The sequence below is a fragment of the Eptesicus fuscus genome, chromosome 15 (genome assembly GCF_027574615.1).
Source record: "Eptesicus fuscus isolate TK198812 chromosome 15, DD_ASM_mEF_20220401, whole genome shotgun sequence".
NCBI classification, from domain to species: Eukaryota; Metazoa; Chordata; class Mammalia; order Chiroptera; family Vespertilionidae; genus Eptesicus; species Eptesicus fuscus.
In genome coordinates this window covers 35,796,983-35,821,661 of record NC_072487.1, presented here as the reverse complement: position 1 = coordinate 35,821,661, position 24,679 = coordinate 35,796,983, and the positions used below count along the sequence as shown (strand labels likewise).

The window sequence follows — 24,679 nt, the reverse complement described above, 5'->3', positions numbered from 1 at the left end:
GGAGTTTACTCCCCATATATATAGTTTGTTCCCCTTTTCTCTCTTAGTATCATTCTTGTCTCTCTTACTTTTTTTTTCTTTTCTTTTTCTTTTCTGTTATTTCTTTTCTTTCTTTCTGCTCTTTTCCCAAGTTCAGATTCACACTCTTTGTTTTTTTTTTTGTTTTGTTTTTTTTTTTTTCTTCGTTGTTGTTCTTTCTTTTTACTCTCCCTCTTCCACTCCTATTCCCTAATTTGTCTTTCTCTGGTGGTTACCTTTATTGGAGGTTATTAATATCGTGAATACAATTCTGTTCAGTGCCTTGTCTGTTGTGCCTGGTTGTGTTGTATTTTATACCTTTAAATCAACGCCAGAGAGAGAAATCTATATAACCAGACATCCGGAGAAGAGAGACCATGGGGAGACAAAGAAACAGCCCCCACAGGAAAGAGAAGCAGGCATCACCAGAAAAGGAAGTAAACGATTTAGAGGCAAACAACCTATCAGAGAAAGAATTCAGAGAAATGGTCATAAAGTGGCTGAAAAGGATGGAAGACAAATTCGACAATATGAGTAAGAACCAAGAAGAAATGAAGAAGAACCAAGAAGAAATGAAAAATGACATCGCTGCTGTAAAGAACTCAATAGAAAGCATCAAGAGTAGACTAGATGAAGCAGAGGACCGCATAAGTGAGCTAGAAGACAAGATGGAAAAAAATACCCAATTACAACAGCTTCTAGAAACAAAAATTAGAAAGATGGAGGAGAGCGTAAGGGAACTTCAGGACAATACAAAACAAAACAACATCAGGATAATAGGGGTGCCAGAAGGAAAGGAAACTGAGCAAGGAATAGAAAACCTGTTTGAAGAAATAATAACAGAAAACTTCCCTGATATAGGGAAGAAAAAACCCACACAAATCCAAGAAGCTCACAGAGTTCCAAGCAAAATGAACCCCAAAAGACCGACGCCAAGGCACATTATAGTTAAGTTGGCAAACACCAACGACAAAGTAAGAATCTTACAAGCGGCCAGAGAGAGACAGACAGTTACATACAAAGGAACCCCCATCAGACTAGCAACTGATTTCTCAACAGAAACTCATCAGGCCAGAAGGGAATGGAATGAAATATACCAAGTCATGCAAAGGAAGGGTCTAAATCCAAGAATACTGTACCCAGCAAGGCTATCAATCAAAATTGAAGGTGAAATCAGGAGCTTCAGAGACAAAAAAGGACTAAGGGAGTTTATCACCACCAAACCAGCAATGAAAGAAATGCTAAAGGGACTGCTGTAAAAAAAAAAGAAAGAAATAGGAAGCAAAGAAGGTACACAGGGGTATAGAATAAAAATGGCGTCAAATAAGTACCTATCAATAATAACTTTAAATGTAAATGGATTGAATGCCCCAATCAAAAGACACAGGGTAACAGACTGGATAAGAAAACAAAACCCAGATATCTGCTGTCTACAGGAAACCCACCTCAAAAAAAAGGATGCATACAGACTGAGAGTAAAGGGATGGAAAAAGGTTTTCCAGGCAAATGGAAATGAAAAAAAAGCTGGGGTTGCAATACTTATATGTGACAAATTAGATCTCAAAGTGAAGGACATAACAAGAGATAATGAAGGCCACTTCATAATACTAAAGGGAGAAATCCAACAAGAAGAAATAACTCTGGTAAACATATATGCACCCAATACAGGAGCACCAAGATACATTAAAAAACTCCTGGAAGATATCAAAGGAGAGATTGACAGTAATACAATCATAGTAGGAGACTTCAATACCCCACTATCACCATTGGACAAATCCTCTACACAAAAAATCAGCAAAGAAACATCAATCCTAAATGACTCACTAGAACAGATGGAATTAATCGACATCTTCAGAACATTTCACCCCAAAGCCACAGAATATACATTCTTCTCAAGTGCACATGGGTCATTTTCAAAGATAGACCATATGTTAGGACATAGGCAAAGTCTCTCCAAATTCAAGAAGATAGAAATCATATCAAGTATCTTCTCAGATCACAGTGGCATAAAACTGGAAATTAACTACAATAAAAACAACCCAAAGAAATCAAACACTTGGAGACTAAACAGCATGTTATTAAACCATGACTGGGTTACCAAAGACATCAAGGAAGAAATAAAAAACATCATGGCAACAAACGACAATGAAAACACAACAATCCAAAATCTATGGGACACAATGAAAGCAGTCCTGAGAGGGAAGTTCATAGCTCTACAAGCCTACTTCAAAAAACAAGAAACAATGGTAATAAATTACCTAACCCAACAACTCAAAGAGTTAGAGAGAGAGCAACAAGATAAGCCCAGTGTAAGCAGAAGGAAAGAAATAATAAAGATCAGAGCGGAGATAAACGACATAGAGACCAAAGAAACAATACAAAAGATCAACAAAACCAAGAGCTGGTTCTTTGAAAGGATAAACAAGATTGATGGACCTCTAGCCAGGCTCACCAAGAAGCAAAGAGAGAGGACCCAAATAAACAAAATCAGAAATGAAAGAGGTGAAATAACAACAGACCCTGACGAAATACAAAGGATTGTTACAAAATACTACGAACAACTCTATTCCAACAAACTGGACAACCTAGAGGAAATCGACATATTCCTAGAAAAATACAACCTTCCAAAACTCAATCAGGAAGATTCTAAACAGCTCAACATGCCAGTAACTATGGGAGAAATTGAAGCAGTCATCAAAAAGCTTCCGGCAAACAAAAGCCCGGGGCCTGATGGCTTCACAGGAGAGTTTTATCAAACTTTCAAGGAAGAACTAAAACCTATCCTCCTCAGACTATTCCAAAAAATTCAAGAGGAAGGAACACTTCCAGGCTCCTTCTATGAAGCCAGCATCACCCTAATACCAAAACCAGATAAAGACAACTCAATGAAAGAGAATTACAGGCCAATATCCCTCATGAACATTGATGCCAAAATCCTCAACAAAATTCTAGCAAATCGGCTCCAGCAGTACATCAGAAAGATCATACACCATGACCAAGTAGGATTTATTCCAGGAATGCAAGGATGGTACAATATCCGCAAATCAATAAACGTGATACATCACATAAACAAATTGAGAGATAAAAATCACATAGTCATATCAATAGATGCAGAAAAAGCATTTGACAAAATCCAACACCCTTTCTTGATAAAAACTCTCAACAAGGTGGGAATAGAAGGCTCATACCTCAACATAATAAAAGCTATTTATGATAAACCCACAGCAAACATCATACTCAATGGGCAAAAACTAAAACCATTTCCCCTAAGAACAGGAACAAGACAGGGATGCCCACTCTCACCACTCCTGTTTGACATAGTACTGGAAGTATTAGCTATCGCAATTAGGCAAGAAGAAGAAATAAGAGGCATCCAAATTGGAAAAGAAGAAGTGAAGCTGTCCTTATTTGCAGATGACATGATATTGTACATAAAAAACCCAAAAGATTCCATCAAAAAACTAATAGACTTAATAAATGAATTCGGCAATGTAGCGGGATACAAAATTAACGCCAAGAAATCTATGGCTTTTCTATACACCAATAATGAACTTACAGAAAGAGAGACTAAAAAAGCAATCCCATTTACCATCGCACCAAAAAAATTAAGATACCTAGGACTAAACTTAACTAAGGAGGTAAAAGACCTATACGCAGAAAACTACAGGACACTGAAAAAAGAGATAGAGGAAGACGTAAACAGATGGAAGAACATACCATGTTCCTGGATTGGTAGAATCAACATCATTAAAATGTCCATACTACCCAAAGCAATCTACAGATTCAATGCACTCCCCATCAAAATACCAACAGCATATTTCACAGACCTAGAAAGAACTCTCCAAAAATTCATCTGGAATAAAAAAAGACCCCGACTAGCCTCAGCAATCCTCAGAAAGAAGAATAAAGTAGGTGGGATCTCAATACCAGATTTCAAGCTGTATTACAAAGCCACTGTTCTCAAAACAGCCTGGTACTGGCACAAGAACAGACATATTGATCAATGGAACAGAATAGAGAACCCAGATATCGACCCAAACCACTATGCTCAATTAATATTTGACAAAGGAGGCAAGAACATACAATGGAGTCAAGACAGTCTCTTCAATAAATGGTGTTGGGAAAACTGGACAGATACATGCAAAAAAATGAAACTAGATCACCAACTTACACCATACACAAAAATAAACTCAAAATGGATACAGGACTTAAACATAAGACGGGAAACCATAAAAATACTAGAGGAATCTACAGGCAACAAAATCTCAGACATATGCCACAAGAACTTCTTCACTGACACTGCCCCTAGGGCAATGGAAGCTAAAGAGAAAATTAACAAATGGGACTACATCAAAATAAAAAGCTTTTTTACAGCAAAAGAAACCATCAACAAAACAACAAGAAAGCCCACTGCATGGGAAAACATATTTGCAAATGCTATCACTGATAAAGGTTTAATCTCCAACATCTACAGGCAGCTTATGCAACTTAATAAGAGGAAGATAAATGATCCAATAAAAAAATGGGCAACAGACCTAAACAGAATATTTTCAAAAGAAGACAGAAGGAAGGCCAAGAGACACATGAAAACATGTTCAAAGTCACTTATTATCCGAGAGATGCAAATCAAAACAACAATGAGGTACCATCTCACACCTGTCAGAATGGCTATCATCAACAAATCAACAAACAACAAGTGTTGGCGAGGATGCGGAGAAAAAGGAACCCTCGTGCACTGCTGGTGGGAATGCAGACTGGTGCAGCCACTGTGGAGAACAGTATGGAGTTTCCTCAAAAAACTGAAAATGGAACTCCCATTTGACCCAGTAATCCCACTCCTGGGAATATATCCGAAGAAACTAGAAACACCAATCAGAAAGGATATATGCACCACTATGTTCATAGCAGCACAATTTACAATAGCTAAGATTTGGAAACAGCCTAGGTGCCCATCAGCAGATGACTGGATCGGAAAACTGTGGTACATCTACACAATGGAATACTATGCTGCCATAAAAAAGAAGGAATTCTCATCATTTGCAGCAACCTGGATGGAATTGGAGAACATTATGCTAAGTGAAATAAGCCAGTCAATGAAAGAACAATACCACATGATCTCACTCATTTAGGGATAGTAAAGAACATTATAAAGTGGTGAACAAAAAGATAGATACAGAGACAGTAAAGCATCAAACAGACTTTCAAAGTACAGAGGGAAAGTTTGGGAAAGGTGGGGGAGTTATGAAATCAAACGAAGGACTTGTATGCATGCATATGAGCATAAACAATGGACGCAAAACTCTGGGGGGGAGGGCATGTGTGGGTGTGGGGTGGGGGGGTAATGGTAAGATATGTACACATATAATACCTCAATAAAAATATTAAAAAAAAAAAAAAAAAAAAAAAAAAATAAATAAATAAATAAATATACCTCCCCCTAAGAGTTTGGTAATATATTCTTCTAGCTAGAATGTGCTTTTATGACTAAACAATATCTCATCAAATAGATTTATTATAATTTAATCAATCTCTACTGTTGGGCATTCAAGCTATTTGCAATATTTCATTATTATCAATAAATGTATTTTGCAGATTCCTGAACATAAATGTTTGAATCCTTCAAGAAAATCTTGCTAAATTTATCGAATATCATATTCTTATATATTACCAAAAGTATTATGAATTTCAATTCTTAACTTCTTTCAATCTCAGTTTTCTTTTTCTGCAAAAGTATGGGTTTGGATCAGTTCTAATATTCTCCAATTTTAAAAACCTTGAGTTATAAATACAGTAGATCCTTAATAAGTGAGTAAAACAATTTGTTAACTCTTAGGAGAAAATGTGAGACACAATTCATGCCTTTCAAATGAGCATAAAGAGGGTGTGTGCTCATGTATGTGTATGTGGGGAGGAATACACAGAACCATAATGAGTTATCTTTCTGGAATATCAATTTTACTTCAGGATTTAGGGACAAAGTTTGGGTTTTTCCCCTATCAAATATATTAGAGTGAGATACAAAATAATCAATTTTTAAGATAAAAAATAAAGTCTTTGGGGGAAAAAAAGTATATTTCTCAGTGTGCTGCTTTGAGCTCTGTCCCCCAGAAGTCAGGATTTATTTTTTCACTTTTATTAGGAAAAGATGCAAGGCTTTAAGTGAAGAGAAAGAAGATATCAGTTAACTCAAACATTTGAGAATTGGTATCGTATTCTTAGAGAAACTAAGGTATTTGACGTTGTCCTTGGCCTTGGGAATCTAAACACACATTCACTCACTGCACTGCCTCCTCTGAGAAGCGTCAAGAGGTTAAGATTTGTTTGATTTACAAACCAAAACCTGTCCCATCTTGCTTTTTTACAATTTTGTGAATCTTCTAGCTTGTTTCTATTAAAAACATAAGGCCAATGTCTATACAGCAGTTCTATTTTTTATAAATATACCTACAGGGAGTGTTAACCATTGGATATAGTTGATTTATATTTCTCATTCAATGCTTTACATTTTTGCATCCAAAATTATTCTTTGACAATCAACCCTATTTCAATTATCATTTGACAATCAACCCTATATCTTTACATTAAACAGACAATAAGCTTGCTTTTCTTTAAAAAACGTTTTAAAAAATACAGATTTCAAGGATTAAGTAAAAATAACTGAACTGAAGGCAGTCAGATTTTTGGATTAAGTAAAAAATTCCGGTCAAGGGCACATACATTGGTTGCAGTTACAAGGATTAAGTAAAAATAACTGAACTGAAGGCAGTCAGATTTTTTTCTATTATAGAAGGATGAAGGAAAATCTGATGCATAATGTTTGAATTATGGCACTTCAAAATCCAAATTAACTAGAAATCCTCTTTTTCCTACAAAAATGATTTGTAGCAAGATATATAGTTACAAAAGCAAACTCTATCAAGGCCTTGATTTTCTCACTCCAAAACTAACGCAGTGTTCAGAAGACTCCAAACCTTGCGGAAAATGAAGTACAGTTGTCTCTTGGTATCCATGATCCCCACGGATACCAAAATCCACAGGTGCTCAAGTCTCTTGTAAAAGTGGAGTCGTATTTGAATATAATGCACATCTCCCATATACTTTAAATCATCTCTAGGTTACTTCTATTACCTAATACAATGTAAATCCTATATAAATGGTTGTTACACTGTATTGTTCAGGGAGTAATGACAGGAAAAAACAAGATGTTCAATATAGAACCAACCATCCTGGGCTTAATGACACAGCACCCTCGGCAACAACCTAACTTTTTCTACCCACATCTTTTCTATCCAAAGTTGGTTGAATCTGTGGCAGGTAGGAAGGGCCCACCATACACTCCGTAGAAAATCTAAAAAATACTTCAGTACTGAACTCCTACTTCTTATATCCAGGTGGCAAAGAACTTTTCCTTTTCTTTCCTATTCCTTCCTTTAATGCATTCGTTAATTTTTTTTTTTTTTAAATTAATGGTTGAGAACGGCTGCTCAGAGGCCAAAATTGACACGCAGGAAAAGGAAGTCCCCAACAAGGTCCAATTGGGACTCATTCTGCCAGGAGCGTCTCTGAAGGCCTCCTCCCTACAGCTGGAAAAAGAAAGCAAACAAGCTCCCAAAGGTACTCGTTGTGGAGCGAACGCGAGTAAATGACCACTGGAGTCCAGACCAAATTAAAATTTAGGGAACCTTTTTTAATTTAACTGGCCAGCTGTCTGCTCTCTTCACCCAGCCCCAAGAGCAGCCCCGACCCTTTGTTTCCAACCATATTTACACCCATTCACTACCTCCTGTTTGTTTGTTTTTTTTTACAGAGCAAACAATTTGAAACAATTTAAAGCAAAGTAATATTTCTTAGGCAAAGTCAACATGTCATTTTCAGGGTCCTGGCGCCTGGTGGAGTAAGTAACTGCATCCCGTTATCAGGAAAGTTAACAGGTGGTCTATCTTGTAAGGCTGACTGATATCCTGTTCTCAAGAAAACTAACAATTGCCGAAACCGGTTTGGCTCAGTGGATAGAGCGGTCTGCGGACTGAAAGGTCCCAGGTTCGATTCCGATTCCGGTCAAGGGCACATACATTGGTTGCAGGCACATCCCCGGTGGGGGGGTGTGCAGGAGGCAGCTGGTGGATGTTTCTAGCTCTCTATCCCTTTCCCTTCCTCTCTGTAAAACAAACAAACAAAAAAAAATCAATAAAATATATTTTTAAAAAAACACAACAATTATCTATCTTGCAAGGCCATTTTGTTAGTTGCAGCTGGGGATTTAATGGCCAAGTTATCTAGGGGGAAGCATGCTCAAAAATTTCCACTCTCTAACAGTACTAACTGCTCAAGAGGACTTGCACTTGCAAGGAAACTTCCCTCCGGGGACTCCCGGGACCTGGCAACTCCTTATGAATGGAAGTTGAGGGGACAGGGGGGATGACTTAAGGACCACTTACTCCTCAGCCCCGACTGGATAGAAATTTAAAAAATAAATAAAAAAATGTGTACAACAGAGACCTGCAATTGAATCTGCAGCATCTTCTGGGACGCTGACAAACTGTTAGGGACAACGAGAGGAAGTCAGGGCCCTACCCACCAGGCCGCTCCAGTCCTAGCGAGCGCCACGCCCCGGCCACCGGCGGATGACCCGGAAGTTCTCGGCGGCCGCGGCGGCGGCAGGGGCGGAGGCGGGAGCTCCGCCAAACGGGCGCACACGCGCGCTCCCCGCGGAACCCCGCCGGTCGCGCTGCGCTGTCCCGGAGGCGCTCCCGAGCCGCCCGGCCGCCAACATGGCCGAGACGAGCGAGGAGGTGGCGGTGCTGGTGCAGCGGGTGGTGAAGGACATCACCAACGCCTTCCGGAGGAACCCGCACATGTGAGTCGCGCGCCGGCGTGGCCGCCGTCTCCGGGGGTCGTCGGGGACGGAGGGGGGCGGGGCCGTGCCCGGAGCCGACCTCGGGCGGCGGCTCGAGGGCGGCGGGGCCTGGCGCGCCGCTCGGTGGAGGGGACGGAGCCAGGTCGCGGCCGGATCGCTGCCGGCCGCTGCGGGGCCCGCTCTCCGCCACCGGCACCGCTGTCGGGAGAGTCCCTGGAAGTGACCTCGGAAAATCCTAGGGAGCGAGTTTGTTTCGCTCTCCTGCTCCCGCCGTCCCCCCCCCCCGTCCTTTCCCAGGAGTTCAGGAAACTGGAAAGACTTCATCCCGGCGACCACATCCTCCATCTGTTCAGGAAGGGCACCCGGGCACACACACGATGTGAGTCTGTCTGTATGCTTCGTAAACACAACTCTTTTGAGGTTCATCCCGGTCGCTGGGAAGAGGGGGGGTTACCGATCATCTGATCCTCAGTGGGCCCAAACCCCTCTCCGTTTACTCACCAAAGGAAGTTGGAGGCTGCTTTTGACTTTCGCCTCCCTCGTCCCAAGGTTGTGCAGGGACTCGGACGAAACAGTTTGTTTTGAAGGTGAACTGGGCATTCTCAAGAGTTGAGCTTCTGTAGGCACCGGATGAGTCTAATGTAAAGTAGATGAAACCTCGACACTTTTTAGCAGTAGCTGAACCGTAGTAACAGGGAGCAAGCACAGGAGCCAATGTATTTATTTTTTTAATCCAGACCCTGGTGCCCTATTTAAGTAGAACACCACACTGAATCTTCCCTGCTTCCTTCCCGTGTTACCTGGGAGGACAGTACTCTGGGAAGATACCAGGAGAAACGATAGCACTTCTGCTTGTATGTAGTGAGCGAAAAGGAAGCTGTTGAGAGAGAGAGAGCGCTACATTTTACAAAAGAGGGAGAAGCAGGAGTGGAGCTCTTTCCCCATCTCTCATCCACAGAAGAAACATAGAATCCAGTTTTGTGTTATTTTCACTTTATCTCTTAGGTTGAGTATTTTATTCTTTAAACTAGAACACATGAGTTACTCTTTTTAAGTGGTCTAAGCCCTTAAGCTTTTTTGCCTGAAAGAGGTGCCAAACCTCACATCCACATGAAGTGTTCTCTTCCTTCAAGGTGATGCTTATGAAAGAATGGAGAAGCCCTCAGATGCCTTGCTCTCTTGTGGCCCACTGTTGGAGACCTGCAACTGTGCCTCATTAAAAACAAAACACTGCTGGCCTCAAAACACCGGCCACCTCTGACAATGCCCACTTCCTTTCCCCTTGTGACTGCCGACACTTTCAGAATGAGTGTTTGGAATGATTTCTTGGCAGTAACCATAGTGGGTACTGGGCCTTGTAAAGAATGCTTTGATGCTTTGTAATATCAGTCTTTCTGTCCCTTTTTCAGAAATGGAGCTTTAGTGCAAATGAGAGACATCATCCAAAAAAAAAAAAAGAAAAAGCCAGACAAATGAGGGGCTTGTTTCCTCATCATTGGTGTTATTTTTCTTGAAGAAATTATAACAAAGGTTAGAAAGAAGTCTAATCTAATAAGTACAGTAATCATCTTAGTTTCTTGCCTTTGAGGTAGATTAGAAAAGCATCCGCATTTTATACTTGAAGAAACAGATTGAGTGTTCATTGGCTTGGCAGGTTGACACAGTGCTGTTTGGAACACATCCCAATTCTTCTGGATCACATTTATTGAAACTTATAAAGGATTTTAATATCTTCTTTAATCATATTCTTATGGTGAAATCTCATGAATGTACTCAGTCAATGCATAATTTATGCTTAAGCATTTGGGCCATTCAAGATTTAAAAGTATGAAATAAGATGGGCGTTTGAAATAATGATATATAATATAGGGCTGAAAAATTAAATAGCTTAACTCATTGTTCAATAATAGTCTTCAGCTATATTTTAGTACATATTTCCTGCAATAATAATATCTTCAATGATATTACTATACATCCTTTAAAATGTCTTATAATTTGGACTTTTCAAAATTGTCCATACTTCTTCCCCAATCTAGCCCCTCTCCCCCAAAATAGGCTATATTTTTAGTTAAAGGGGGGAGGGGGAGCATTGTTTACCTTAAAAGTTAGTACCTAATTACAGTTTTCAGTATTAAAAAATAAAGGTTTTCATTCTTTACTTTTTGTTTTTCTTTTTCTCCAAACACAAGATAGATTGCAATTTTATTAATCAACGTCAACTCCATTGACTTTGTAGAGATCTCTAGCCAGGAGGAGTCAAAGCTACAGTGAAAGCTACAGTGGTTGATAAGTGGATTTTGTTAGTGATAGGTGTGGATAGGTTACCTTCTTTGAGCCTCAGTTTCCTCTTGATCTAGTGAGGCTGATGAGAACACAGGAAAATTACCTTACACAGTATCTGGCACTTAGTTGCCACTGGGTAAATATTAGGCTTAACCTGAATTCCTGTGTTCCTTAAAAATATATATATGAATGGTGAATATGAAACACTTCATGAACTGAAAAATACCATAGGAATGTTGTTTTTGTGGTTGACTCTTAGAGACTACTAATGGACTAATGGAAAAACAACTGAAGGCTTGACCCAGGGACTGATATTAAATTAATGTATAGAGCCTATGCTAAAGTGGAAAACAACTGTTTACAATGGAATTAAGATCTCCGGCAGGTTATTTTTTATTACTCTTAAATATTTATTGAACTCCCACTGTTTATGAGGTGCTGTAGGTACCATCTTCACAGTGTAGAATAGGAAGGAGTATAAAACACAGTTATACTCAAGACACTCATAAAAATTTATATCTATGATGATAGAAATGTTCTATATCTGTTCTGTCTAATATGATAGCTATGAGCCACATAGCACTATTGAGTGCTTAAAATGTGGCTAATGCAAATGAGGAACTGAATTTTAAATTTTATTGAATCTTAATTGATTTATGCATAATGGTCACATATGCCTAGTGACTACTGTATTATACAGTACTGGTCTAGATGGGGACCTAAGACCTACCTGCAAGAACAATAAATTAACCCTGCAAAGTGGTTTATGATAAAGGCTGGACTAAGCAGCCTGGTGAGCAAGTGTTATGTGAATCTTAGAAGGGAGGCTGGGTATGGAATGTCTTGGCCAACGATGGGTTTTGAGCTGAACTTTGAAAACTAGGTAAGATTTATCTCAGAGGGAGCCAAAGACCTCCACAGGGAACAGTAAAATAACCCCAAATAGCAAATATAATTGGAAAGATACAATAGGACCAGATTATGGAAGTCCTCACTGTGGTTTAATTTCTTTCATACCATGCATGCATTCAGCAAAAGAGCACTTCTTTTTGCAATGCTAATCCTGGGTCTGCAGGTCTAGGAGCAGGGTGTAGATTGATGAACACACCACACATGGTCCCTGCCCGAATGGAACTTTAAACAAAGCAACACAGAGATTATGAAAAGAGCCCCAAAGGATAAGAAGCATGGATAGAAGCCTAAATTAGGTTAAATGGTCAAAATAGTTCTTTCTGAGAAAATAATTAGATTGAGCCGTGAGGGATGGATAAGAGTTGGCTTAGGGAAAATACACCCTTCCTAGGTAGTGGGTAGGGTCCAATGAAGGGAGTAGTAATGAAGGCAGTTTTAGATTGTCTGCAAATTGAACTGAAGAATCAGAAACTAGAGAGTCTTGCCTTCTTACACATGATTTTTATCTGTTTATTTAAATAATTGTATAGTTAGTTGTAAAATGTTTGGATTTGGAGTCTTGACAGTCCTGGGTTTGAATTTTGGCTTGTCATTTACTAGCTGGGTAGACTTAGACAAGATTCTTTCCTCATTTTTAAAATGGGTTAAAATTCTTACTTTATAAAATTATTGTGCAGAATAAATGAAATATTGTATATAAAACCTGACAAAATATTGCATATAATAAACATTCAATGAACAGTTATAATTTGTGTTGATGTTTTCTACATAAGGTCAGTAATATAATTTCAGTGATACACAAAATCAGTTCATTTACAAGATTTGCTAACTTTCCCTTTGGTCATTCTTAAAAAATTCCAATTTGAAGAGAAAAATAAAATGTTAGATTTACAGTATTTGTGAAGTGAAGCACTCAGAGAGATGTATACACTGTGTATGATCTTTTTACGTAAATGTGGTGGGACATTTACTGTTGCTGTTCCTGTGGAACAGCCTTCGAAGGTAACCTGAAAAGTGAGCATTTGGTATCTCTTTGAAAAGATTAGAACTTGATTATTATCCTAAATATTAACAACTTTAAAAATCCTATTACCTTGGTAATGCAGGTATCCTTGTTAAATACCAGGAATATCAATTTCCAAAAACCTATAAATGTAAAGGAATGAAATTTGCTGGCAGTGAAAAACTCAGAAAAATTTGTGAGACTATTTCATAAGGAAATAACTGGAGATGTGTTTTATATTTATAGCACATTCAATGCAACCATTAAATATAAATTAATAGGAAAATGATTAATGTGAATTAAATTTTTTAAAAGGATTATAGAGGAGTATGTCCAATATAATCCCACTTTATAAAATATTTAGAAAAAAAGGTCACATGCCCAAATTAACAGTGGTAGAGGGATAGCAGATGACTTTTAGTTTGCTTTTTTCCCCTGAGTTTTCCAACTTTTCTTGAGTGGAAAATTAGAATTTAAATACCAGAAATCTAGAAGGAATTAATATAAATCCTGCTTGCTTTCACTTCACTGTGGCTACTAGGATTTGGAGCTAAGTATTAGGAAGTCCTAACTATTTTTTAAAATCTTTATTGTTGAAAGTATTATATATGTCCCCCTTTTTCTCCCATTGGCCCCCTTCCAGCCCGACCCCCATCCCTGTCCCAGGCCTCACCATCCTATTGTCTGTGTTGATGTGTTATGCATATATGCATTACAAGTTTTCTCCCCATCTACCTACCCACCTCCCTTGCCTTCTTTCTGAAAAGGAAGTCCCAATTTTTAATTTAGCCACTGGCCAAAATGACCTTGGGTAAATCCTATTGACCTTAGTGGACCTCAGTTTTCTCATCTGATAAAATAAGAGACTAGAGAAATGAGGTCCCTTCCCATTTTAAAATGATTCTGGAATCCCAAATTGTCTGGGGGGAAAAAGTGGACTATGACCTAAGGGACTAGACATAGAAGTCTGAAGTCAAGCACACTGTTATTTGGAAGCTTACTGACCTACCTATCTGTCTAAAGCACTTGTTATATTTGTAGGAAGGAGCAAAGCACTGTATTTTAGGGACAAATAACTTGGTGAAAGCTTAACATTCTTTTCCTCACTTTATCAGTATCTGTTAAGCAAGGAACTTTCCAGTTTGAACTCAGGCTCTTTTTTTTTTTTAATCCTCACCTGAGGATATTTTTCCATTGATTTTTAGAGAGAGTGGAAAGGAGGGGGAGAGACAGAGAGAAACATAGATGCGAGGATTGAACACTTTATAGGTTACCACATTTTAAAAAATACATATTTTTTATTTCAGAGAGGAAGGGAGAGGGAGAGAGAGAGAAACACCAATGATGAGAGAGAATCATTGATCGACTGCCTCCTGCAGATCCTACTGGGGATCAAGCCCACAACACCAGGCATGTGCCCTTGACCAAAATTGAACTCAGAACCCTTCAGTCTGCAGGCCAACAGTCTATCCACTTTGCCAAACCAGCTAGGGCAACCACATTTCTTTACAATGTATTATCTGCTCTTCATAATAGGCAGGGAAAGTATTATCATTCCTGTATTTCACATGAGGATACTGATGGCCAAGTGACTTACCCAATTCACATTGACTTGTCAGTGGTCGAACGGAGATCTGGACCTCAGAAGATCAAGTGCTTTTGTCTCTATATCTTACTGCCCCTCTTTTAATTTGATTTTTTAAATTTTCTAGTGCTTTACATTTCCTGATATGACAGTTTTCATTCTTACACTAGAAGCCTGGTGCATGAAATTCGTGCACGGGGGTGGGTGGTGGTAAGAGTGTGTCCCTCAGCCCAGCCTGCACCCTTTCCAATCTGGGACCCCTCTCACAATCCAGGACTGCTGGCTCCCAACTGCTCACCTGCCTGCCTGATTGCCCCCTAACCACTCCCCTGCCAGCCTGATCACCCCCTAACCACTCCCCTGCCAGCCTGATCAACACCTAACTGCTCCCCTGCTGACCTGATTGCCCCTAACTGCCCTCCCCTGCAGGCCTGGTTGCCCTTAACTTCCCTCCCCTGCAGGCCTGGTCGCCCCCAACTGCCCTCCCCTGCCAGCCCGGTAACCCCTAACTGCCCTCCCTTGCCAGCCTGGTAGCCCCCAACTGCCCTCCCCTGCAGGCCTGGTCGCCCCCAACTGCCCTCCCCTGCAGGCCTGGCTCCCTCCAACTGCCCTCCCCTGCAGGCCTGGTCCCCCCCAAAAGCCCTCCCTTGCAGGCCTGATCCCTCCCAACTGCCCTCCCCTGCTGGCCTGATCACCCACAACTGCCCTCCCTTGCAGGCCTGGTCGCCCCTAACTGCCTTCCCCTGCTAGCCTGGTCACCCCTAACTGCCCTCCCTTGTAGGCCTGGTGCCTCCCAACTGCCCTCCCTTACAGGCCTGGTCTCCCCTAACTGCCCTCCCCTGCTGGCCCAGTCACCCCTAAGTGCCCTCCACTGCTGGCCTGATCGCCCACAACTGCCCTCCCCTGCTGGCCATCTTGTGGCAGCCATCTTGTGTCCACATGGGGGCGGCCATCTTGTGTTGAAATGACAGTCAATTTGCATATTACTCTTTTATTAGATAGGATGAGAAAAGCTGCCAGGTTTCTCAGTCTTAAAATTTGAAAGTTGGATAAGAGGAGACGTAGCAGCCCATTGCCTTTATGTATACATATAATGTAATTCCACATTTTAAAAGTGAGGAAAAAGATCTATAGAGACCAAGTGACATGCTCTATATATCACATTGACAGAGCCAAGACTTGGACCCACTGTATTAGAAGAAAATTAGGGGTTAGTTTTTTTGCAGAATCGAGAAGTGATGCTCTTTGAACTTTATTTATTTTGAATATTATCAACAAAGTGCAAGGATAATCAACCTTTCAGTAGCAGTTATTGAGTACCTACTGTATCCAAGGTATTTTTAGTTTTTTAATTATTGCTTGGAAGTGCAGTAACCAACTAAAACAATGTGCAGATTTTTTTTGTGTGTGTGTGCAGATGGCTCTGTTCTGTCATTTAGGTACATGAAGTTGGGCATTTTATTTTGGGTATAAATAGTGAGCAATGCAGGGTTTTTATATTGTGAATTTAAGTTATAAAAATCCATTCCTCCCCCCCCCCAAAAAAAAACAAACAAACAAACAAAAAAAAACAACTCCACCAGACTGTACCCAGAAACTAGGATTCTTTTATTCTTGTTACTCCAACATTCATATTGTTGACTTTTGCAGTTCTTTGCAGAATTGTAAGTGGTTATTAGACCTCTGAGAACAAACTTTCTTGAAATAATTGAACTGAGGTTGTTTTTTACTATTATTCTAGTTATTAAATGATCTACTTTATATAGTAAAACCTGAACACCAGAAAATATCAGAGATTCTGATATATATTAATCAGGTGTAGATTAGATGTGGCTGGTTGTCCTGTCACCAAATACCAATGCAAAAACAAGGTACTGGACATTAACCTCCCTCGGATGCTCTCTCAGCATTGGTAAATTCTTCCTACAGAATTTTATTTATATTACTAGAATGACAAAGTGGTAACATTTAAAAAAACACACATTTTATTGATTTTTTACAGAGAGGAAGGGAGCGGGACAGAGAGTTAGAAACATCGATGGGAGAGAAACATCAATCAGCTGCCTCCTGCACACCTCCCACTGGGGGTGTGCCCGCAACCAAGGTACATGCCTTTGACCGGAATCAAACCTGGGACCTTTCAGTCCGCAGGCTGACGCTCTATCCACTGAGCCAAACCAGTTAGGGCCAAAGTGGTAACATTTTATTATAGATACTGACACAACTCCCCATCAAAACCATCAGCTCTCTGAAATCTGGGACCACCTTGTTCATTTTTGCATTTTTCAGAATCTAGCACAGTAGCCAGTACATTAGAGTAGTACTCATAAAATGTTTAGATAGTATTGACATGGTGTATTGAACACCTCTGAATTAACAGAGCCAGTTGTCAGAACTAAAGCCTTAGGTCTTAAAATCTACTTACAAGTTAAGTTAGCTTGAAAGAATGGTTAGAGACTTGCAACTCTTAGAGTACCCTTGTTTAATAATACATACTAGAAGCCCGATGCATGAAGATTCATGCAAGAATGGGCCTTCCCCTGGCTGCAGGCACCGCCTTCCCGCTCTGGCCCGGAGCTGCCTTTCCAATTTCCCACACTGCCCAGAGGCCTGGAGCGGCAGGGGTGGTGTGGCACGCCTGCGTCGTTGCCATGGTGACGACGCAAGCTTCCCGTCCCACTCCTGGCCACTCGGCGCCTGAGTACGCAAATTAACCCACCCTCTTTGTTGGGTTAATTTGCATAGTAACTCCTGATTGGCTGGTGGGCGTCACGAAGGTATGGTAGATTATTAGTGTAGATTCCTGTGTCACTAATGAAGTGATCAGTAGAAAGCAGGCCACCTTTGAACTATCCTGTTTAGAGTTTCTAGGAGGGATTTTAAGTTCCACAGCCTCTCACCAATTTGTGTTGATGGCCTAACAAAAAAAAGAGGGCTTTTCTTATAACCTTTAATTGGACATGTTTCCTCCTCTTTCATCTATGAAACTACTGTCTTCTTGGCAGGAGAACCCCAGGGACAGAATAGATAATGTCATACACAAGCTCTGAAAACCAGTTATTTTGTTTTTAAAGAACATCTTAAAAATCTATTTAGACAGCCTAAAAATGTTGTTAGCTGCTTTTATTAAAATTTTTTTACTAGCTATTCATTAATTAAGGGAAGGACATTCTCTTTGAGAAGGAGTGTTTCATGTAAGCAAGAATGTAATTTCCTTATATTTGAAAAGCATGTGTACAAGCTTTGCAAAAACACTGCTGGTTCCTTTACTGTGTAAATCAACTGCCTTACTATTGTTTACTAAATCTTAGCCTGTAACATAGATTTTCAACTTGAGTTGAAGTGGATTGAGGAATATAGATGCCTTTGATGAAAATGATCAAATTCTGAAATGTATTTTGTGTTTTAACAGTTACTAGTGTGTGGTGTTCTTTTTAAGTTTAAAGGATTATAAAGAAGAAAATAAAATATGGCCCACAATTTCAATTGACAAAATAACTTTTACTGATAATTTGTTTCCATTCCACATACATTTGTTAGCAGGTAAGCATAGGTACATTTGTTCACATTTTTAAAAAGATAGAAATAATATGTACAAGTGATTAGAAAATTTAAATTGTACAAAAATAAAATCCTTTATCATCCCAAAAGTTTCTTGGTATCTTTCCAAGACAAATTTTAATGCATATATAGCTTTTTTTTTTTTTTAATTACACAAAAGGCTTTGTGGGATACACTATATTTGTCATTTTGCTTTTTCATAGATCTTGGCACCTTTTTCATACCAATATATGCATATCTATCTCATTTTTTTACACCTCTTGCTACATGGATAAACCATATATATTTTACTAGTCTTATATTCAGACACATTTAGATTATTTCCAGTGTTGTTGCAGTCAACATCCTGTTCAAACAATTTGGTACAGTATAATTTCTGAGTAGTGGAATCATGGGTCAAAGAGTATGTGTACTTAAAATTTTGAAAGATTTTCAGATTTCCATTCAAAGATTAGACTTATTTTTACTTCCATCAACAGGGAGTACAGCATACTAATTTTCCTGTACTGTCGCCAGTATTAAAAAACTGGTGGTTTTTAAAATTTTCTACCAATTCAGTAGGTGAGCTAAATAATATTTTTAAGAAATAGAAATTAGTGGATTTTTAAAAATACTCTGCAGGATTGAAAAGTTAGTATTCTTATTTTTAATTGTTTTTTTATGTTTTACATATTAAGAGATGAAATTGGCCTGATCCCATGTCCTGAAGCTAGGTATAACCGGAGCCCCATAGTCCTGGTTGAAAACAAACTTGGTGTGGAGAGCTGGTGTGTCAAGTTCCTTTTACCGTATGTCCACAACAAGCTCATTTTGTACAGAACAAGAAAGCAATGGCTGAACAAAGATGGTAAGTATCAACTCTGTCGTCTTCCTTTGTTTTTTGGAAGCAGCATGGAATATAGTGGGAAGAACCCTCTCTGGGTGCTGGCATTGCTGGATTCTAGTTCTAGCTCTTTCATTCATTGCCTGGGCAGGTGTGTAACCTCGGGACAAGAGAGGAGTTTGAACTCATCAGTTTTCAAATTTTACATCCATAGTGATTCTATGGGAGGTGCCTCAAGCAGGGTGCCAGGCCACCTACTGAAAACCGAGCAGTAAATCGAGCAATTCTGATTTATCTTTTTTAATATAGAGGGGTCATTTATTAAATTATATTTGAAGAAGATAGCTTGTGACCAAAAAAAAAGTTTAAAAATTACTTAAGAGGACTGCGGTTGTTACAAGCTCAGATTCTCTGGTTTCTAATCCTTTAGTGCTATATAAACAATAGAACTCATTTTAGTAGCAATCCAATGAGATAATGGAGACATGATGGTGGTAGTTGTATTGTGATTTGTCACACTGTGAAACCCAGTTGAGCTCAAGCCCTCTGTGTCCTGTTCCTATGCTGATAGAAGCAAAAAAACACAAACCATACCAGCATTCACTTCTTCTGCTCCTCTTTGCTGCATCAGACAATCCCTATTCATTCCACCTGGTTTATTTTCTTAGTTTCCCGCTATGGGTGATATTAAGCCTCCATGTACACAAATTCTGTTTACTTTTCAGTAAAAGTAAGACCAAAGGCCTACCTTTTTTGGAGAGTACTAAACCAAGACTGTTTTTGTAAAGCTCCTGCCCCTTCCCACATTATAGCAGTACCTTTAAAAGTACTCAATATGCCTGGTGGCTAATACTGAATAAGAACTTTGTCTCATAGAGAATTTTCATTATCAGCTTGGTAGCCATTACCAAGGGCCTACTCATAGCAGAAGCTGTTCTAAGTACTGTAGGAGACAAAAAGATGAATAATATATGTTCTCTTTTACTCAAGAAGCTTACAGTGAGTGAAAAACAATCTCTTCGTGGAGTGTTACCAAAGATATGACAGCAATTTACTTATATTCCTTTCAGCATTGTCCTTAACATACTGTCATAAGAGATTAATAGCACTTTTCTCTGTTTAGACCAATAGAAAAGGAGTTTGATTTGAAGATTATTTAATGTGTGAAATAGTTTCTATTTTGTGTTTTTCACTTTAGTCCTCTTATTTTATATATATATATATATATATATATATATATATATATATATATATATATTTATTTGTATATATGTACTAGAGGCCCGGTGCATAAATTTGGCCTGCAGGATCAGGCCGAAACCAGCTCTCCAACATCCCTCAAGGGGTCCCGGATGGCTAGAGGGCACAGGCCAAGCTGAGGGACCCCACTGATGCACGATCGATCGGGGTCGGGGAGAGACCGTGGTAGGGCTCCAGGGCATGTCTGGCCTGTCTCGCTTAGTCCCGATTGACCATACCCCAGCAGCAAGCTAAACTACCAGTCTGGTCCGTGGTGGTCAGTGCACGTCATAGCAACTGGTCGACCGGTCAAATGTCTGCCTCCTGGAGGTCAATGCACATCATAGCAAGTGGTTGGAACCGCCTTAGCATATCATTAGCATATTATGCTTTGATTGGTTGAACGGACCACCGGACACTTAGCATATTAGGCTTTTATTATCTACAGTAATAGAAGAGAAATATGTAAATTGACCATACCTCTGTGACGCCCACCAGCCAATCAGAGGGAATATGCAAATTAGTAGGACAAAGATGGCGGAGCGTCTGGGAGGGGCAGGACACCTGGTATGAGGGGCAGGGTGGTGGAGGGAGCTACAGGAGCAGCCCTCTGGCCAGAGCGAAGCTAAGACTGTAGACGCTGGCTGGAGTCGGCAAAGACTCTGGCCGGAGCGTAGGCAGAAGGCAGTGGCCAGAGTGAAGGCCTGGGTCCCGGTGCCAGAGGAAAACCGGTGTGTCTGCAGCCAGGTGAAGGGAGGCCTATTGCACGAATCTTCGTGTAACGGGCCTCTAGTATAGAATATATGTATATAAAAATCTTAATTAAAAGGCTATGCCTAAGTTTATGGCATAGCTTATGTTTGTGGCATCAACTTAAAAGTATAAGTTTAGGCATAAACTTAAAGGTAAGGATTTTTGTATTGTTAGATCCTCTTTCCTTCTCCATTTCATCACTCTTTAGTAGGTTTTAATATCATTAAGGTACAAAGTAACAACCTATGAATCCATTAAGTTATTTTTTTGCCAAACAGAGCTGTATGTGTTTTCTGGCACAGAAATGCATAATTAAATCAATACATAACTAACTTGGGGCGGGGTGACAGAATGATACTCTTGTAGAAAAGACACTGTACATTTTAAAATGTCAAAGGCTATTTTTGTTTCAGATCATTGTTTTTTGCCTATTCATGTGTGCTAGCCCAACCTGCCTTCTCCTTGTAGCCCTTCCAAGTCCTTTCCTGTCTCTGTTTCTTGTTTTCTGGACACTGCACAATTGGCTTTGCTAAATCTCCTCATCATGTACTTTTAGTCTTGCTAGGCCCAGGAGGACCCGGGCAAAAGATGATGTGGTTAAATGCACTCACAAGAAGAGCTGGCATCTACGCTCTGAGTGCTGACGCCGCTTCACATGTTTATAGAGCTTGATTCCATCTAACCTGCATCCTCAGGGAAGCAGTTCTCAGTTTCACTGTTTTGGTGTGTAGCGACAGCATAATTTAGTGTCATGGTACATACAACTCAGGTTGTGTGATATTATCAGTAAAAATATGGAAGCGAATTTCTGATTTGGCAGAAAAAGATATGTGAAAATCCTGACTAACATAAGAGTCTTTTGCCAAACTTATGAACTGAAGCAATTAGAATACAGAGGTAAATCTTGTTAAGTAAGAAAGCAAAAAATGTTTGGAAAAGTTATTTCATGAAAATGCTGTGAAAGCTGCTTTTTTAGAAAATATACAAATAAGAAGAGCAAAGTAAAGAATCCTGACAATCTCAGAACCATTTCAGAAATGTCAGTGTCTATGTGATTGATCATGCCAAAACCCTAGGTAGGCATCCCCTAAGAATGTGTTCTGTAAATGAAGGTTACCTTTATTCTTGGGATACCTTTTTTTTCTTCTTTTTAATCAAACTGAATTCATGCTCTCATTAATGTGCTGAATTCCTTAGATCTTTGGAAAGCATCTAGTATCTGTTTTAGGGTTCTCCAGAGAAACAACCAGCTGAAAATTATATGTATACAAGGAGATTTATTATGACAAATTGGCTTGCATGCTTATGGAGGCTAAGAAGTCCCACCATCTACTTTCTGCAAGGTGGGGACCCAGGAAAGCTGGCGATGTAACTTAGTTTGAGTCTGAAGGCCTGAGAACCAGTGTGCCAGTGTTTCAGTCCCAGTCCAGAGGCCGGAAAAGATGAGAAGTCCTAACTCAAGCAGGCAGACAGGAAGCAAAAAACAGGGATGAATTCCTCCTCTTTTTTTCTCATGTCCTAGTTGGGCCTTCAACAGATGGGATAATGCTTACCTAAATTGTGGAGGGCAATCTACTGGATCTACCAATGCTAATCTTTTCTGGGAACACCCTCACAGACACACTTAGAAGTAACATTTAATCTGAGCACCCGTAGCCTGGCAAGTTTAACCATGGTTTAGCTAAAATAACCATCACAGCATTTCTGTGAAATTGCTTGGAGACTGATTTTTTTTTTAAAATCTGATGCAGTAATAGCCATATTTGGTTTGGGAGAGAAATGATACTGTAATTCTAATTTTTGAGAAATCCATGACAAAAACAAAAAGCAAAAGAGAAGTCCACAGCATTGGAGTCTTGACTGAGCAGAACTCTGCCCCACTCTTTGACCATCTCCATGTGTGCCATTCCATCATCAGCTTTTGCTCTCCCCTCTTTCTCATCATCTCTGCTCCATTATTGTGCTATTTCTTCAATTCTTACTCCTCATCTGGACAAATGTTATTACCTCATAGCTGGTCTACCCCATTTTCAATCTCTATTTTGTAATCCATGTCCATACCATTAGCCAGTCGTCTCAAACATCTATCTCATTTCATGTTCATGCTATCTACATTGTCAATTGAGTTGGCTTGGTATTCAAGGGCCTTCACAATCTGTCCCCAGCCTATATTACCAACCTTTCCTTTAAGAAAATGATGTTTCTATCTCTCTTTCTCTCTACCAATATATATGTCTTTATTGTTAAAAGTATTACATATATCCCCCTTTTTCCCTCCCATTGACCCCCTTCACAGTGCTCCCATCCCCTCTCCAGGTCTTCCCAGTATTATTGTCTGTTCATGAGTTGTGCATATATGCATATAAGTTCATTGGTTAATCTCTTCCTGCCCCCACCCTCTTTCTCTCTGAAGTACATCAGCCTGTTGCATGCTTCAATGTCACTGGATCTATTTTTGTTCATCAGTTTGTTTTGTTCATTAGATTCCACATATAAGTGAGATTATGTGATACATGTCTTTATCTGACTGGCTTATTTCGCTTAGCTTAATACAGTCCAGGTCTCTCCATGCTGTCTCCAAGGGTAAGAGATCCTTCTTTTTTAACAGCTGCATAGTATTCCATTATGTAAATGTACTATAATTTTTTAATCTATTTGTCTGTTAATGGGCACTTGGGCTGTTTCCAAATCTTAGGTATTGTAAATAACGCTGCTGTGAAGATAGGGGTGCATATATTCTTTGTGATTGGTATTTCTGGCTTATTAGGGCATATTCCTAAATATGGGATCACTGAGTCAAATAGCAGTTTCTTTTTAAATTTTTTGAGCAAACGTCAGACTTTTTTATAGCTTTTCTTCTACTTCAAATTCAGTGTCAGAGGTTGTAGATTCTCAGCCCTCGAACTAAAGCCAGCCCACAGATATATTTTGTTTTGGTTTGTATAATGCTTTTAAAATTATTTTTTAACCCTTTGCACTCGCTTGCTTTTTTCTCGATTCCTTTATTCTACTCAGGATTTAATTTTTTAAATACCCCAGATTTTACAAAGCACGGCAGTAGAATAAAAAACTGGAGTTTCTTTTCATACTAACTTATTTATTTGGATTTTTTTATATTTCAAATTATACATTCAAAGAGTAATTTGCACTCCACATCTGAGTGCAAAAGGTTAATATACATTTTTATTGATTTCATAGAGGAAGGGAGAGGGAGAGAAAGAATCATTGATTGGCTGCCTCCTGCACGCCCTGTACTAGGGATTGAGCCTGCAACCTGGGCATGTGCCCTTGACCACAATTGAACCTGGGACCCTTCTGTCCGTAGACCGATGTTCTATCCACTGAGCCAAACTGGCTAGGGCTTTTTAAAATTATTTTAAATTAGGTAAACATTTAAAATCAGGATGAACTTTTAAAATTAGCATGGAAATCTGCATTTCTATCTTTACTTGGAAAATCAGAAGCCTTTGGTGAATACATTTCTCCATGGTGCCAATTGGCTGGGGCTCACAGCCTCTGCTTTTCTTGACTAGGGAAGCTTGTTCCAAGCTTTACTACAACCTCCTCATGTTCTTCAGACACTGAGGGAGAGTGTCAGTTGCTACTTGGTAGGTTTGCTTTCATACACTTCGACAATCATTTGAA

The 24,679-nt window shown here is 39.5% G+C and overlaps 1 protein-coding gene across 3 annotated transcripts in view; it reads left to right on the top strand.

Moving 5' to 3' along the window:
* The first annotated feature begins 8,700 nt into the window (after positions 1–8,700).
* The window catches only part of PTAR1 (protein prenyltransferase alpha subunit repeat containing 1), a 69,269-nt gene continuing 53,290 nt past the window's right edge, over positions 8,701–24,679 (top strand). For all 3 annotated transcript variants that reach the window (XM_054727756.1, XM_054727754.1, XM_054727755.1), the window contains exons 1-2: positions 8,701–8,875; positions 18,897–19,066. In XM_054727756.1, coding sequence (XP_054583731.1) covers positions 8,790–8,875; positions 18,897–19,066 — 256 coding nt within the window. In that variant the 5' untranslated portion in view covers positions 8,701–8,789. The remainder of the gene's footprint in view (positions 8,876–18,896; positions 19,067–24,679) is intronic.